At 36.0% G+C, this 19,361-nt stretch overlaps 1 protein-coding gene across 1 annotated transcript; it reads right to left on the minus strand.

Annotated features, from left to right (window-relative positions):
• Positions 1-10,782: 10,782 nt before the first annotated feature.
• On the minus strand, positions 10,783-18,284 carry LOC131663419 (uncharacterized). The gene is made up of 7 exons (XM_058933818.1): positions 17,934-18,284; positions 17,000-17,861; positions 15,267-16,924; positions 14,492-15,185; positions 13,651-14,129; positions 11,022-11,239; positions 10,783-10,825 (listed from the first exon to the last, which is right to left on the minus strand). Exons 1-7 carry the CDS (start codon positions 18,282-18,284, stop codon positions 10,783-10,785), a joined length of 4,305 nt encoding a protein of 1,434 aa, XP_058789801.1.
• Positions 18,285-19,361: the final 1,077 nt, after the last annotated feature.

Consider the following 19,361-nt stretch of genomic DNA (forward strand, 5'->3'; position numbering starts at 1 on the left):
TACGACCGCCAGAAGGCACGTACGCGCGCGGGCGAGTCCGAGCTCTGATTCATCCGCTCGCGCGCTTTTTCTCCGCTTTCGGTGGCTCGAACACCTGTTCGGTCGGACAGCGCGCGTGCTATCTCTCTCTCTCTCTCTCTCTCTCTCTCTCTCTCTCTCTCTTACTTGACCTAGCCTGCGCTAGAACCTAACGCTCTCCCCTTACCTCTCTTCGGCTGCTGTAAAATGAAAGCAACAAGTTATTTAGGTTACTTAATATATTACATTAGTGGCCATAGGGAGAGAGAGCATAACGAGACAGGGCTCGTTATAACACCACGATCTGAAGTGAAAAGAACTGATAAAAGTATAAAAAAAAATTCCACTAGAGTTTCCTTTGGTTTTTATAATTTATAATATGTTTATGGGAGGTGTTGATCTTCATGATCAACATTGCAGTGATTTTCGACCAACTATTCATGGTAAAAAGTGGACATGACCTATGTTTTGTAGGTTTATACAATCATCACTAACTAATGGTATGGTCTTATATAATTTAGTGCATAGTAAGAAAATATCAGCTAAAGAGTTTGTCTCGAATGTCATAAGAGTGTACTTGAAACAAAGCGAAGAATCACTATCTCAACATTCACTCGTCATGATTCCTAAGGCACGCAAAGTATGTAAGGTATGTAAAGATCGAACTACTTATTATTGTTATGATTGTAAAGAACATTATTGTGTTCTGTGACGTCGGAGTCACTCTCAGGTACGCTTGGAGTAAGCGTAAACTCAGGGTTGCTCTGATTTGGCTATCGTGTAACACATAAGCCGGGACGAGCAATATTGTTGCGTTGAGAAAACTGTATGCTAACGCGGAATGTAATAACCAAATGTTATTACGAACACACCAGACTCACGCTTAACGTGTTCTTAAGGGACTTTAATGGAAATTCACCAGACTCACGCTTAATGAATTTCCAAAAGAAAGACAGATTACTTAAAGAAAGAAAAGGATAGCCAGATTTAAGATTTTACTTACTTTTATTTTATCAAATCACTTATTATTAAAGTTGCGTTCTCTCTGCTCTTTGGCCTCTTTCTCTCTCTATATGCTCTGAATATACTTGGGTGACTTTTCTTCTTTGATGCTTCCTTCGGGACTCACTCACTGGTAAATACTTCTTATTAAGGACTTGCTGGTGCTCACTCCGCACTTACTCTAACTTCCTCTCCATTCTTGTACAGAGCTTTTTATAAGCCGTGGGTGGTTGGGTAGAAATCCCTTTCCTCAGGCCCATGAAGCGATAACGGCCAAATTTTGTATTGGTGGGAAATTTTCTAATCATATCCAGAATTTCTTTATTGGTCTGTGGGCGTGAATTTTCAGAGAGAGAAAGGGCGGTCCCTTTTTAACTTGGGCCCTTTTCTCCAGAGATGGTTCTCGGAGTGCCACTTTTAAGAGCAAGAGTAACGCTATAGCTTATAATTACTTATACATAATTGTACTAAACTTAATTAATTATGACGATACATAGTGACTATTATAAACATTCAGAAAAATTCAAACCTTTTACGATTTATTATAAAATACATTATTGTTCTATTTATTGGTTATTCGGTGACAAAAAGATGCGCATTATAATGGCTTACAAAATTGATGAAAATCTATTTAATATTTCGGATATTTTCTTAAAAATCGGTGGGAAAAAAAAGATAGATTGCATTTTTATGGTCCCCTTCCATTATCAGCGTGATAACACTTCACGATGTATACGCGATGATCGTAGGCCCCTGTCAACACATGCGTGTGGGACAAAGCAGGATAGAGCGTTGATTGTAAGCTTGAGTACGCAGGCTCGGGCCACTATCAAAGTTTATATTTCGAATGCGTTTTCATCGTGGGAAATCAGGAAGGTTCCCACTCCGTTCGTCATATTTAATAATTAAATTAAAAAAAACTAAGTTACGGCTAGCCGTCACAGTTCAATGTTTCAGATGCTACCATGGTTTGCATCAAAGTTCTCAAAGATATACACAACAAACATGTAAATCAGGAGAAAAGTGTGATAACCAACGTACTAACAACTTTTGCGAAAAATGCGATAAATACATATGTTGTAAATGTTTTGACAGTTATGATCATACTTTTTCAACATCTCAGTAACTCAATTATTTACTACTACTATTCACTAAACATAATTTTTACACTGAAAATGATTTATAACTATATATAATGAAATATCAATTTATTAGCTTCAAAAGCATATAAAAATGTGTACTTTATAATAAAAAAACTCAAGTAAAAAAAAATTAAGTTTACCAGCCATTTCGAATGCTCGATATTGATTTTCGATGCAAGAATTTTCAAAAAGTAACATAAAATATCAAATCAGCACCCTCAAAAACCCAAAGAGAATGAATTTTGGCAAAAAACTTTGATTTTTCGAAAAAATTCAATTTGGCAGCCATTTTGAATGCGCCATATTTATTTTCGGTGCAAGAATTTTCAAAAATCAACACCAGATATCAAATCAGCATCCTCAAAAACACAAGAAATATATATTTTCTCATTTTCCTTCATTTTTCAGAATTTTTCAATTTTTCTTCCGCTATTTTAAATTTTGGATTTTCAAAAATATCAATAATCGATAACAGAAATTCTACAACCATACTAATAGTGAAATAAAATTGTTTATTAGGTATACGTTACATACTTTACTCGAAAAAAAAATGAAATTCAATTAAAATAAAAAATGAAATTTTCACTAAGTTTGAGCCGCCATATTGTTTTTGGATCGCAAAATTTTGAAAATCTGTTTGCAGATTCGGAAAGGGCAAGTCTTTTTGCTTCGGAAATGGTATTTTGCATGTCGATTTCAAGCGATCCTACCCATTTTACAAGACGATAAACCAATCGGTAGTCTCATGGTAGATGGGGAAGAAATGGGTTAAGCATCCAATATCCACCATATTTACATACCATTGTTGTAACGGTCCTATCTATGAGCTATTCTCTTAATTTCACTGGATTACTGGAACCCGCTAAACTCGTGAATCTGTTTACATCAATTAGTATATTAAACGGCGCTATCTCATATATTATATGATTGTCTTAGTACCAGAATAAAATTTCATGACCATGTAAGGATCGTGACGTCACCTACTTATAGATATAGATATAATAGTTCTTGTTGTTTAATTAAAATACGTCAACTAAGAGTTATTTCGATGAAACAAAGCATTTTTTATATAGATTTTAGGACATAGATTTAGATTATAATAATTTTAATTGCTTTTAACGACTAAATTATATTGAATTTTAATATGCAAAGTTAACTTTTTATTACATTGTAAATATTAATTATTGTAATAAAACGAATACTATAAATCCGAGATAAATATCTAAGAAACACGAGTACGAAGTTGTTTAATTGATAACAGGTTAGTTATTACTGTTACCAATAAATAAACAATTAACAATTTATTTAAGCAAATAGTTGTCTATAGATCGAAAGCGTTAATTTTATACATAACAGAGACAATTTTATAATTATTAATCTTAATTAACTAATTTATTATTTGCATTATAAGATTTTACAAAAAAACCGTTACAAATACGAAAATTGATTATAATTTAAATGTTATCAACTAGTTTAAGTAATTATTTTTAGGAATTACTTCCACTAGTGATAAACTATTGATCTATGTAAATTTTTATTATTAATTTATTGTAAATATAGCATTATTATATTAATTAACTTTATTAGTTAATAACTTTTGACTATACTCTTTGCGATAAGTGTAAATTATACTTAAATAATCCATATCTAATTTTGTAAATTTTACATGCTTTAAAAATTTCGTTATTGCTGTCTATTCTGTTGTAAACAAGGGACAATGATTTCTCACACTTGCATAAACAGCTCGAAGAGGGCTGTCTTGCATAAATAGGCGAGAAAATCTGTGTATAAATTGATTGATATAAGTTGATTTTTGCACAGGCTAGCATTCACTCCTAGCCTTGCAAAGTGAGCGCTCGAGATCGAATAAACTTGGCTTATACCTAAGTTCTTTCTATAAGTGATTAACTGAGCAAATCCTTTCTATCCTATTGTAATTTACGCTCGACTCATAGAACACTTAGCGTTATGAGAAACTTGGGCTGAATTGTAACCTTTTATAAGAAAGACTTAAGCTCTGCTTATGGGACACTTCGCACCATAAGAAACTAAGGTAAATTTTATCTTCCCTTAAAATACAATTCATATAATCATAGATATTCATTTATAATTTTATTTCAAAGTTACTATTTATAAACATTTTTGAAAATTGAAACAAATTCTTACTTATCTTATCCTGAGATTTCCTTCTCCTGTCGTTGATTTCTTCTTCCTGCCCCTCCCCTATCTTGCGTTAAATTTTCTTTTCCTTCCCCTTCATGATCCCCTTTTTTGCAAATATTACCCTCTCCTTTCTACTTTTATCATATGTCCCTCTCTTTCTCTCCATTCATACCAGCTTTCCTCTATAATTATTTTGTGATGTCCTGCTGTCGCATTTCTTCCTCTTGCTCTTTCTTCCTTCTCAACCGTACCTAACCATTCCTGTATTACTCTTTCCCTTGCTGTCAGGTCGTCTACAATCCTAATGGCCTTTCCCTTAATTTTATATCTATTTTGTTATGTAGAGTACACAAGGTTATAATCGTTCCCTCTATTATTGTTTCTGTTCTATATATCCTAATTGGGATCTTTAGCAACGACTCCAATTCTGCTTTGTATTACGCAACTGCTTCCTTACCTCTCCAGCTCATTATTCTTATTATCACTATATTATTCTTCCTTGCCGTTCTCTCCTTCCTCTCATATTCTTGTTCCACCACCGACATCCTATCAGGTTTGGTTATGTAGCTTTCTGACTCTTGCTCGTCCCATATTGGTGACACTTCTCTTTTTTCGTATAGGTTATTACTTGGCCTGTTTTTTTCTACTTATATACCCATTATCCTCCCAATGTAGTCCTTTTGGACGTTCTCCTTTTCCTTATGTGCTTTCTTTGTCCTTAAATCTTCCTCTTGTTCTTTCTTTCCCATTGATTCGCTCCCTTCAGCTATATCCCCTCTTCCTTGCTGTTCTCTCTGACTTTCTCTTTCCAGTTCCTCTATCCTCTCCTGTAAAATATTTATTTTTGAATCTTTCTTATTTAATGCTTCCCAAATTTCCTCAAATTTGATTTTCCAATTCCTTTCCATTAATCTCATTTTCTCTCTGCTTTTTGTCGTTATTTTCCAGCATCCCCTCTAATAGTCTTATTTTCCTCTCCATTTCACTTTTTAATTTGTTAATATCATCGCTTACCTCGTTCCTTATTCTTTCTCTTCCACTTCTCTCCTCATTACCTGTCACACTCGCTCTATCCTTCTTCAGTGGCCTCTCTACGTCCTAGTGTTTCACTACGGTTTCTCCATCAATAAATATTTCTTCTTTGTTAATATCACTGCCGTTGTTATGGTCATATTCATCTTTCTCTTCTTTATTCTCGTTCGGTAACGCTGTCGCTCCCTCTTCCTTATCGACCTTATCTCTTCTTGCTGCTCCTTCTTCTCCTTTATTCTCTCTCCCCTCTATACTTCCTTTTTTAGTCTGAATTTCTTTGTCTTTCTCCCCTTTCCCCTCCCTCACCTCTGTTTTAAAGATGAATTTTTTAAATTCCTGATTCCTGCTGTATGCCTTTATTGGATTGTCCTCTTTTAGAGGGTCTTCCTCTTTTCCTCTTCATATTAGCCTCGTTTCCCATTCTTCTTCCTTTCTTTCTATCCTTTTTATCTTTTCTGTGTATTTTCTTCTTCCACCTAACCTCTCTTTCGCTGCTTCTTTTTTCTCTTTTCGCTGCTTTCTTCAAATCACTTTTCTTTCTCTCACTTTCACTTCCTACACTTCCCTACTAGATTATTTTCCTTCGATGCTATTTTGCTTCTATCCTTTACTAATTTCCTTATAAATTTCGCTTCTTTTATGCGCTGCGTTACGCTGCACTCCTTCTCGTTCCAAAGTCCAACCGGAAGTCCGAGTAATCAAAATATTTTCCATCTTTGTCCAGAGCTTTGACGAATTGCTCCATGCTTTAGTTTGATATGATGGAATGGAAGTGAAAAGTTTAAAGGATTTATTAAAGGATCACAGACGATATTTTTTATACCTGGATCAAAAACTGTTCTCCGTAGTTACTATTTCTGTACATAATGATTTTTCCTATATCTACTATCCTACAGATACAAAAAACAATAATGTATTGTAAAACCTAATTGCTAACCTAGAATCAGAGTTGAGATTTTGACATCACTACACATTTGCCATTTTATACGCGTAATTAATTTTCTTAAAAAACTATTTTCAAATTCTCGTATGATTCCTGCAATTTTGTTGAGTAGGCTATTGAAATAGGTACAAACCACTTTCCATTGTTTAAAAGTACAGCTTTTAGGCTCCGTTTAGAAGAATCGATAAATAACCTTCACTCTTCATCTTTATAAATATTAGGTCTCAATTCATTCATTAATCCTTTCACATTTGTATAGAATATAATCGAGTTCTCTGTATCTTTGGCAAAGAACTCGCGTAACTTCTTTTCCTTATTCCTATAAATATTAGTTATAGTCACCATGAACAACAGGTTTTTCTTTTTCAATACTGCGGCTAGATATTAGCTCTATTTTTAGGCAATGCTAAATCTCTTATGAGACCAATCTACTCCTTTTTATCAAAAGTTTCTGATGTCTCATTGTTGCTAACGCCTGGTAAATATTCATCTTCTTCGTTATCACTTTGAATATTGCATTCCTCATCTGCGCATTCAATAACTTCCATTTCCACTGGCGCAAATGAATCATCAACTTCTATATGTTAGCGGGCAGAACCTTCCCCTCTGGGTTTATGTTTTTGTTTTACTAAAAGTTTCTTAGTAAACATGATTTCAAATTTATTAGTTACGTCAAAGCCAAATGGATAGGTCTTACTTAGAGAAATAGCAATTATTTAGGCAAAATGATTTTAACTGCAGAAGCTCAGTGTTTCCATTTTAATTGAATACTTGAGTTCGTAATAACATTATTACAAATTATGCGAGGCATTCAGTTCATATTTCGATTCATAAGCGTATTATATAAACTTATTCCATTTTTCATCTCAGTTACAAATTTAACACAAACTTAATAGAAATAGTGATATTTGTTATCACATCTGAATTTTTCGTATGCCGGAACCCAAGGTATCTTCACATGTTACGGGAGAAAACGGCTTATTGTTCTGATTTTGTTTTTCGGCAAAGCACTGAGATGAAGGGACGATGCCGTCATAGCTGATGTAAGAGAGGTACAATGCAGGGTTTTAGATGCCCAATATCGGCGATTGGTCGAGGTGAGCAAGAGCAATCATCGTCATCAAATGAGCACAGCTTTACATTGACGGACAACTTGGCCTTTGTAGAGTATAATGTTAAAAGAATAGACTCTACATGTTATTGGTGTAACGAAAATTCTGATAATTTCTGTTATGTTTGTGAAAAATTTGAAGTGCTGAAAAAATTTTTATACTTTTTGTTATGCCAAATGGGTGAATGGAGAATTGATACAACAGACTGTTAGTTTATCGTTTTTTCGAAGCGAGCTCATTAAATGCATAATGTCTACAAGTGTCTATATGTGCATCCGAGATATTCAGCGTACTAAAATCAAAGCTATGAAATCTTCACTTGCAAACACATCTCAGCATTTAGTAATGCATGTAGACTTTGTTGAAAATAGGACAGTTATACTTAATAACGCGGTTCAAGGTAACTATTGGATAAATAACCAGATAACTATTTCCACCGCTGTATGTTATGTAGGAAAAATAACCAAAAGATTTGTAATTGTAAGTTATGATAGAATACACGATTCAGCGCATGAATTAATGGGAATCAATAAAATAATAGACATAATGAAAAGTGAACATCGTCCGTTCGACTCAATAAATATTATATCAGATCGAGCAGCTGCTCATTTCAAAAATAGATTTCAACTGTATGAACTGATAAACAGTAAATTCAATAGGTACTGAATATTCTCTGCCACTGGGCATGATAAAGGAGCAGCTGACGGCATTGGTGGTTTCCTTAAGCACTATGCTACAATGAACAATTTGAGAAATCCTTTGAATAGTATACTAAGTGCTCAAACCTTTGTTCAAATAGTATCTACCTATTCAACTGCTATTAAGTTAGTATATTTAAAAAGTGATGATATTGAAAAATTTAGAGAACAAAAACTTGTGGAATGGCAGTAAAGTAAGAAACAGCCAGAAATTCAGAAATGACTTGGTATATGGAAATTTAATTACGATAAAAAAAAAGAGACAAATGCTATGTTGCTCGAACGGCTGATTATGAGTGGTGTGAAATTCAAACGTCTGGACAACAACAAAAATCCCGAAAGCCACGATCAACTATGACAGAAAAGTCTATTTCTACGAAGAAAACGAACACCGCAAGAAGACTACAAACTTTGAAAATTAAGCGTTTCAAAAATATAAAAAGAAACAAAACGAGTACTAATAAGAAAAAAAAAAATAACAATTTTAAAATCCAAACTTTTTAGTTTTTTTTCGGTTTTTATTTTATTTATTTATTTTTTTTCGTGCTAAAAACAAAAAAAAACCATTTTATGAGTTATACCATTTTAAAGTACATGTAAAGGCCTATTATCTCCAATTTTTTCAGAGAAAAAAAGATGCAAAAATGTGTTTGTTCAAAAAGAGCTATATTTCCTTTATTTTTGAATTTTTTTTATACTAAATGCCGTCAGAACAAATTAAATAGGTCAAATTTTTAATGAAAAATCGATATTAAAGCAATTTTTTCCGGAATTTCGATAAACGCAATATTTTCATCTTAATTTTCAAAATTTCATAACACATGCAATTTTCATGTAATCGAAAAATACGTGTCGGCTTATTTTCCAAGTAGAACTATATACTCCATTTCTAGAATGATCCACAAACCAAGCGCCATGACCGTCGGTGTCTGGAGATGGATTCGGTTATTTGATAAGTTCATAACTACTTGCGAAAATTGTTTTAATTGAAAGGTTGTCAGCCAAAATATATTCTAGGTATCTCATATAATTAGCAATTATAGCAGGACAATGTTATTGCGATAGGAGAAAAATCGGGATCAAAATCAGCTCAAATTTATACAACCTACGATATGCTCTAAACCATCATATTGAGAGGATTGCTATTTCTGTATGTCCAATACATTTGACTTCAATGCATTTAGGAATTTTTATTTTTAATAAATTTTTATTTTTATTTATTAATAAACAAATACAAGTTATATATATATAACGTTATTTGAGGAAATTTACACAAATTATTAAACCATGTAAATTATATTTAAATAAAAAAACACATACGAGGATGGTGTACACAGCATCCAAAAAGCGCTTGGATGCTGTGTACGGTGACTCTTCTCCTTCGATGGCGATTGTAAAAAATTGGTTAAACGAGTTTCAACGTGGTCGCACGTCGATTTTTGAAGAGCCACGTCCAGGTGCTCCGAAAACGGCTACATCGGAGAATAACGTGACAAAAATTCACGATCTCGTATTGGCAGATCGACGATTGAAGGTGCGCGAGATAGGTAAGATCGTAGGCATCTCAAAAGACCGCGTGGGTCATGTCCTGCATGAAATTTTGGGCATGAGAAAGCTGTCAGCGCGATGGGTGCCGCGTTTGCTCACTCCGGACAACAAGCGCAACCGTGAGACAACTTCAGAGCAATGTTTGACGCTGTTTAAGCGCAATCCGAAGGAGTTTCTGCGTCGTTTCGTGACAGTCGACGAAACATGGATCCACTGGTATAGACCAGAGACCAAGGAACAGTCGAAACAGTGGACTTTACCCGGCGAAAGTGCTCCGAAGAAGGCGAAGATTTCCCCATCGACCGGAAAGGTGATGGCCACCGTTTTCTGGGATTCACAAGGTGTGATCTACATCGACTACCTGGAGAGGGGCAAAACGGTCACAGGGCTGTACTATGCCGAATTATTTGGACGATTCGACGTCGAATTGCAGAATAAATGGTCCCATTTGGCGAAAAAAAAAGTGCTCTTCCACCATGACAACACACCGGCTCACACCTCTGCCGTCGCCATGGCCAAATTGGTCGAATTAGGCTACGAACTGCTGCCCCATCCACCGTATTCTCCAGATTTAGCCCCGTGCGACTTCTTTTTGTTTCCAAACTTGAAAAAGTCACTCGCTGTGCAGAAATTTGAGTCGAATGAGGAGGTAATCGCTGCCACGGAGGCCTACTTTTCAGACTTCGAGGAAACGTATTTTTCAGACGGGTTAAAGAAGTTGAAGCATCGCTGGGCCAAGTGTATCGAATTAAAAGGAGACTATGTTGAAAAATGAATCGCCACTTTTCCAAAATTTTCGTTTTTCTTTTGTAGGGTAAGTACTTATCGGACCACCCTCGTATAAAACAATAATCATTTGCATATGGTACGGTATTCATTATAATGGAATAAAATAACCAATTTGTTAATTAATATTACAATGAAACAATGCTATATTATATCACTAATATTTGATATCTCTATTCCACATAAACCAAAGTCAGTATGATAATAAACTGAGCTCAGATGATGAATTTTCATTAATTTGAGTATCGATGGAACTAACAATTGATCTATATGTAATGGGTGAGATGCCTTATATGTTGCATTATTTTGACTATTAATGAGACCAACATTTGATGTATTTAAGTCTCTACATAGCGTCCCATCCTCTTTGGCTGTTCTACTCTGAACAAAATTAACTGAAAAATTAATAAAATGAAACAATAATCATAAATCCACATGATTTATCTATTAACATATTTGAGCTTGATGAATTTCTTGTAGACATTTCAGCATCTATACCATGTCCACTTGTTATATCATTGAAAGCTTGTCTTTCTTGGTTGGAAGAATACCAAAACATATTTGTTCACAAATTTACCTTTTATTAGTTACAGAATCTCCTATATATCCTTCAACAATTTTCGTCCAACCACCACGTCTTTTCAAAATTTCAATGTTAGCCCTAGCATCAATAAAAAGTGTCGCACAAATCCTTCTAAAACTATGGCTTGCACACAATTTCGTATCAAGCAACTCCAAAAATTTAGCAACTTTACTTGGAACTAATGCAAAATTGCTCGTATTAACACCAATAGGCTGTTAATCACATATACAATAATATATCACTTTTACAAACTTTAGGCCTGGCTACAATATACTTTTTGCAAAAATCATAAAGCCCTCCATTAATAACTGTAAAAACTCTTAGTATTTTATTTTTAGAGTAATATTGATCTTAACATACAAAGAATCTCTCACATGTGTAAAATCATCCTTCACTAAATTAATCATCTCATCTCTTTATAATACACCAAGAATTCCATATACAACTAACTGCCTGTCATTGGTATACAAATAATAAATCATAAAAATAAAACTTTTTACGAAATTTTGTACCTTTGTAGATGAGTATACATCATTTGATTACTCATTTAAAAACTTTGCCGTTTTCACTAGTAAATAACATGGCTTTTTTGGCACATAATCTTCATTCTTCCTTCAGACACAATTTCTAACTTTTCTTCTTCCTCCAAATCAATACTAGAAGACATTGTAACTATATAACAAATTAATTCTCAGATGCCTTCAATCTCTTGGTATGCCCTCAAATAAATTAATCTAATTACTATTTAAGATACACCAGCTAACTAAACAATAATAAGGTAAGTAACTAGGAGCAACAAACATAACATGGCGGATTTAATCGCATATGAGCTACAAAATAGTGAACGATACTCGTGCCATAAATGTGCCTGCATGCGCACGTGTAGCGAGAGTAGATTAACTCGCACAGTTGCATTAGGAAAGGGAATGAAGTAGATAAGCAATGCATGTTTCAAGACATTATTCTCTAAGCACTAGAGACCCTAATTTTTTGATCAGTAGAATTAATAGCCAGATTAATTTCTTTTTGATAAAAAATAGGGACCCTGTTGTATAGCATTGGTCGCTCGCCTATGTTTAAGCATATACTCGTACGTATGTTTCAGGACAGATTTGTCCCTAGGAACTAAAGCCATATCCTGATAGTTTTTGATAAGTAGAATTAACTTATTTATAGACAGATTGAGGTCATTTTAATAATTATATTTTATCTTGAATTAAATAACAAATATAGAAAGAACATTTCGTCATGTGTTCGGCTGAGCTACAATTTTTTCAAAAAATGAACAAACGCATCGGGAAATCGAACCCGCGTTCTCTGGATCCACAAGCCGGCGCTCTACCATTGGAGCTACTGCGTCGTGTACCTTGTATATTTCTCAGTATGTATACAAGTTACATATTTGGCATAGGGCCCGAGCGCGTGGTGGTGGGGTGCGCGTGCTCTCTATAGTTGTAGCTCTGGATGGCTTGAAAGCGCGTTGTGGGGTGTGCGTACACTCTCTTATTCTCTATATGTATATATATCATATATGTATATATATGTGAACAGGCACTTATGCAGACAAATGCAAAATGAATGGGCACTTATGCAGAGATTTTGTAAGTTATGCTGACAGCTGCATAAGTTTTTTGTTATTACCTTCATGTACAGGTACTTATGTTGACTGTCCGCACAAATAGCCTGGTTTATGTAACGGTATTTCTGATTACTTGTCTGGATAAATTGTAAATATACAACTTGTACTGTTATACAAATTATACTTTATGTATAATCCAGGATTCATTGTTTTTGTAATTTTTTGTCGTGGCCTATTACTTGTATAAATTAAATATTCTGGTCTTTTTTAAATATATTTGCTATAAAGCGACTATATTTAAAAAACAACCATTATATTAGTTATAACATTAATCTTATATTTATAATTTACATGTATATACAATTTTTGTTTCTAATTTGTCATTTTTATGATTGCATGGTTATGTTGATATAACGCGTAATTTTTCTTGATAACTCGAACAAAAATTGTAAAATAATAAAATATTTTTGTTTGAATAACAGTTTAGTATTGTAAAATAAAATCTTAGCGCCCTGTCACATAAACGGATACGCAGACGCATATATTTCGTTTGAGTTATTTACAAAAAGTATTATTCAAAAACAAAAGTGCAATCATGAGAAGTACGACCATTCCAGGTTGAAGTGTCAAGTTGGAGGTTTGCTATTTTTGCCGGATCTGAAGTTCATGGAGATATTCTTTATGCCATTTGTTCCAGAAATTTTGACAAGCCTTGATCAAGAATTTGGACGTAGAAAGACGGTTATCTGGAACTGATAAAAGAGATTTTTCCGGTAAGACATTTATAGGTCTACCGATCAAAAGGTGAGCTGGAGTAACTGCTAGTGGATCGTTCGGGTCAGATGAAAGCACACAAAGAGGTCGCGAATTCAAGATTGCTTCGATTTTGATCAGAAAGGTCTCTAGTTGCTCATAGGTGAGCTGTTGATTCAGAACACGTTTCAAATGATGTTTAAAACTCTTGACGGCCGCTTTCCAAAGACCTCCAAAATGTGGCGACAAAGGAGGGTTGAAGTGCCACTCCACTCATTTAGCGATACCAACTTCTCCGATTTGTTTGTGGAATTCAGGGTTATTGAACAAATCGTAGAGTTCTTGAAGTTCACGATTTGCTCCTACGAAATTAGTACCATTGTCAGAATACATGTGACTAGGAAGACCTCGACGACATGTAAACCGATCAAAAGCATCTAAGAAACCTTGAGTAGATAAATCGAGAGCCAGTTTGATATGGACGGCCTTGGATGCTAGGCATACAAAAACACAACCATAGACCTTGAGGAAGGAATTATTGCGATGAGCTTTTTCTTTAATAAGAAGTGGACCAAAGAAATCAACCCCCGTATGATCGAAGGCCGGAGATTCGGAGACTCGAGGTTCTGGTAAAACTCCCATTTGAGCATGAGGCGTAGGTGGTTTTTGACGAATGCAATCCACGCAACATAGAATGACTCTCCTAACTTGATTTTTTCCATTCAAGATGAAGAATTTATTGTGAATGGCATAAAGAGTGGTTGAAATACCTGCATGAAGATTGGAAAGGTGAGTTTGACGAATTATCAAGTCTGTAATATGGTAATTCTGAGGCAAAAGAATTGGATGCCTTTGATTATATGGAAGCTGAGACTTGTTTAGATAACACGAATGACGCTGTTATCTCCTACGAAAGGAGCCAGGTTGGCGAAAGGAGTTCCCCTTTTGAGAGACTTCGTAGTTTGAGATAATTTGCGGAATTCATTGGGAAATCTTTCTTGTTGCATCAATTTAACGACGCAAATATCAGAAGCTATAACTTCTGAAGGGAGGAGGGGGCGAACTGATTGAAGACCTTTCGTCATCCTTATTGACGACTCTCTAACCTCGGAAAACAATTTAGTTGTCTCACCTTGATTACGAGACGTTTGTCTCCATCGAAGAACATATGCTAGCACTCTGGTCAATCGACCATAGTCGGAGAAACGTGAATAAATTTCACTGAACGATGAACTTGGCGTTGTTAAGAGACATACTCCTTTTTTGAGACCAGGAAGTTCCGTAAGAGAAGTTTCAATAGATTGGGGCCATTCCTGAGAAGGCAGGGAAAGCCAAGACGGACCTGAAGTCCAAAGTGAGTTATTTAGGAAATCGGATGGCAGTTGTCCTCTAGAAAGAGCGTCTGCAGGGTTGTCCTCTGAACGGACGTGTCTCCAAGAAACTTGTTGACCTAAAGTCTGAATATCAGCAACCTTGTTGGATTCAAAAACTCTGAGAAGATGAGGAGCTTTCTTTAACCATGCGAGAACGATCGTGGAATCAGACCAAAAAATTGTTTGATCGATTAAGAAATCGAATTGGAATTTCGTATCGACGTAAAGTTTCTTGAGAACAGAGGCAGCGCACAATTCCAATCGGGGGATTGTCACACCACTCAAGGGTGCGACTCGAGATTTACTGCAAACCAAACGAACTTTCACATGGTTCGAGGAATCTACAGATTTTAAAAACAAACATGCACCATAACCGTAGTTACAAGCATCACAAAAACCATGAAGTTCAATCCTAGTTGGATTTGGAACTAAAAATTGTCGAGGAAGCGAAATCTGTTTCAGAAGTAATAGTTGAAAAGCAAAGGACTTCTATTTGGTATGGATATCTTGAGGAAGCGATTCGACCCAGCCAACCTTGGCTCTCCAGCAATCCTGAATCAAGACTTTGGCGAATAATACGACCGGACCTAATAAACCCAAAGGATCAAAAATCTTGGAGATTTCAGATAGAAGCTGTCTTTTTGTGGAAGCAGCTTGAAGATCGATACGACTCACAGAATATTGTAAGGTGTCTTTTCGAGAATCCCACACAACACCTAACGTCTTTTGGACAGGATCTTCTCTGACAACACAGTCGAGATCGAAGACCCTTTTGTCAATGGTATTTAGGGCAGATTGATGATTTGAAGCCCATTTTCGAATAACAAAGCCACCTCGGTATAACAAAGCTATCATCTCATCACGAATTGCCAAAAGTTCTTCAAGAGTATTTGCACCAGATATGAAATCATCGACATAAAAGTCACGAAAGAGCAATCTACTGGCTCTTGGAAAATCCCTGGCCTTGTCACGAGCAAGTTGTTGGATGGTGCGAATGGTGAGAAATGGAGCTGCAGCCACACCAAAGATGACCGTATTGAGTTGAAAAGTCCTGATTTCTCCTTGATGATACCAGAGAATGCTTTGAAATTTTCGATCATCGGGATGAACGAGAATCTGACGATACATCTTTTCGATGTCGGCAGTAATCACGAAAGGATGAGTTCGAAAACGAAGAACCTGTTCAAAAATGGTGTTTTGGATCGTGGGACCTACCATGAGAGTATCATTGAGAGAAATACACGTGGAGGTTTTTGAGGAAGCGTCGAAAACAACTCGAACTTTAGTAGTTTCACTGGACTCCTTTACGACCGCATGATGGGGTAGAAAATAACCGTCTTGGTCATCTTCACAAAGAGTCATGTGACCTAGCGGAAGATACTCCTTCATTACCTTGGAGTATTCAGCCTTCAATGACGGATTTCTCGCAAATTTTGCTTTGAGAGATTCTAAACGTTTGAGAGCTTGAGCCTTAGAATTTTCCAAATCAAATTTGGAGTCTCTGAATGGAAGACGAACAATGTAACGACCGGAAGAATCAAGCTTGGTGTGAGTCACGTACTGTTGCTCACATGCAATCTCGTCACGAGATTTATTAGGCTCATGATCAAGATCTTCGATCAGCCAAAAACGTTCGATGAGCTTGTCTAATTTAACTATGTTGCAAGACGTAGAACTGTAAGATGACTGATCGATACTTCCACCAGCCACAATCCAGCCTAAAGTCGTCTTTTGCAAAATGATTTTGGAATCTTCCCGTTGGAACTTAATCTGACCAACGGCAAGAACAGAGAGGGTGACGCTAGATGACAACAAGATATCGATCGGTTTGGGTAAGTGAAATTGAGGATCTGCCAATTTAACACCTTTAGGAATGTTAAAAAACTCACGTGGGAAAACGTCGTTAGGCACGGCTTCGGCTATTTTTGGAACTATTAAAAGTTGAATTTGTTGAATAGAATTGTTACATTTAGAATGGATACTAGCTTGAATGTACTTTTTTGAGACAGTGCACAAATCGTCAACTGCTCCAATGTTAACTGAACATGAAAACTCGGATAAATGCAAAGATTTAGCAAACCTTTCGGTAATTAAGTTTACAGTTGAGCAAGAATCTAATAAAGCACATGCCATGACAAGATTACCACGATTGTTTTTGATTTGGACTATGGCTGTAGTCATCAGTTGCGACTCTGAAGGAAACGCCACTGAGGTGAGTGAACTCTGAATTAGTCAACTCGAAATCGTGGGATTGGAAACCTTGTTACCATTTGATTTGGACGTGTTAGTGTTATGAAGAAGGGTGTGGTGTCTTTTGCCACACTCTTTATAGGTTTTTGTGCTACTGCACGGGAGTTTGTGGGTCCAAAGACAATTGAAACAAAGCTTGTTCATTATTGCGAAATCCCAACGTGATTGGACCTCAAGAGATTTGAAAGAGTCGCATTTGAACAGTTGATGTGAACCTTGACACTTAGGACAAACCAGAGAAGTTCGCGACGTCAGAGCTGACAAAGTCGACGACTGAGAAGACGTAGTGGCAAAAGAAGAGGTCGAGGTTTTGGAGATTTTTGAAGCTCGTTGAGGAGTTGAAGTAGCGGAACACTTTTGCGGGTTAGACTGATAGTCATTGGATTCCTCCAATGCTTCCTGCTTGAAAATGGCTCGCTGGATGAATTTGAACAAAGAATCCAATAATGGCAACTTATTAACATCTAACTTGTCATTCCAACGACTGTAGACGTAAGGAGGTAGGCATCTTTCGATGCAACGAACAACTAGATCTTCGCCAAAATTGACATTGAGACGTTTGAGGACATTAATGTGTTGTCGAGCTGAATCATACAATTCGGAAAGGGTGACTTCCTTCTTTTGGTCTTTATCCTTTCTGACCCTGGGAAGGTCGAGCAAGGCATTCAAATGACGAGTGGCTACGATACGCTTGTGATCGTAGAAATCGAGAAGAGCTTGCCAGGCGTTGAGATAATCTTCCGCGTTCATCTCATATTCGTCGATTTTCGCGCGAGCACTTCCTACCACGCTCGTGAAGAGGTAGTGAGCTTTGGCATCATCGGAGAGTGCTGTTTGATTGTGGACAAGAGCGGTGAACTGACTCTTAAAAAAAGCCCACTGCGAACGAGAACCGTCAAATTTCACGAGATCGATTTCGGGGAGACGAGCTCGTAATTGTTATTCGGTTACCGTGATGTTCGTGGCAGTCATAGTAGAATTAGCTAAGGGGTTGGGTAATATTCGTGGCTGTTGAACGTCATTGTATAGTCTGGTTACAATGGTAGCAGTGTTGTAATATTGAGCGTTGAGATTGTCGAATGAGTTTATGATCTCATTTTTGGGATCAATGTTAATCAGTTCGTCGATAAGTTCTGTCAGTTCGGTTCTTTTCACAGTCAAGTCAGTGAGTCGCAGTTTAGCATTAATAGCGTCAGGTTCGACAGTAACGTACATCGCGATATGATCAACTCCCTTTTGAAATGCCTGGTATTTCACCGTGATGAAATTTATTCTAGCATTTTGAGCTACAGTTGTAGCCATGGTGCGAGATTTTTTATTCTACGTTAACTATTGAAGGAAACAAATTACCGACAAGCGAAAACGGAATTTAACAATTTACGAATAAAATGAATTTAGATAAATATAAATTAGAATTAAATAAAAGTAGCTGATAGATAGAAATTAGAATTAAATAAAAAGAACGTAGTACTTAGAACAGCTGAAATAAAAACTATAAATCTTATCTTAGTTGGGATTATGTCCCTCGATGTGCAGACCACTGGGCGGCAAGGCTTCCTTGAATGGGAGTGACAGCTGGACGTTGAAAAGATGGAGATGTTGATGATGATGACGATGTTGACAAAAAATGTTCGGAGATGGCGTATTTGCCAATATTCAAGTTCGATGTAACACTAGACGAGTAACACAGACACGTAATGTTCGGTACGCGTGCGCGTGTCGACTTGTATGTGCGTGATGTCACTCGCGAACAAAAGATGAGGTTATGTCGACCTCACAGGAGGCACCATGTTTTGACGTGAAGATTTCACTCCTGAAATACCATAGGTGGTATTGCAGCAAGGTTTTATTAAAAAATACAAATGTGATTCAAGTCAGAAAATGATTTTTTATGTGGTTTGAACTTTAAGTTTATTGTGAATTCACCTTTAATTTTGTTATTTGAATTTTTCTTTAATCCACTTTGAATTTTTTCTCTTAATTTCTAATTAAAAAACACTGGGAAAAATGAAAACACCTTGTTGTGGGAAAAAAGCCTTTCGGCATAAAAAAACCCAATTTATTAAAAATGATACAGATTAAACAGATTCGGATGAATTGGTTATGAGCAAGATATTAATAACGCACAAAGTGACACGCATGATTCGCTGAAATTGAATTTTTTGCAAGATATGACCACGTGGCCACGTGAAATCCACGCGCGCACGCACGCGGAGGAATTCCCACACACTTGCTCACTGGATGGATGATCTTTGGTTTCAGGATTTGATGGATAGCAAGATAAAGATGAAATGATGTTAAGTTGATATCGATGATATCATACAAAGGTATTAGTAATAATAAATTGAAAAGATAAGTACGATTGATATCGGTGATATC

Source organism: Phymastichus coffea, unplaced genomic scaffold (assembly GCF_024137745.1).
Source record: "Phymastichus coffea isolate CEN01 unplaced genomic scaffold, Cenicafe_Pcof_1.1 PCOF00035, whole genome shotgun sequence".
NCBI classification, from domain to species: domain Eukaryota; kingdom Metazoa; phylum Arthropoda; class Insecta; order Hymenoptera; family Eulophidae; genus Phymastichus; species Phymastichus coffea.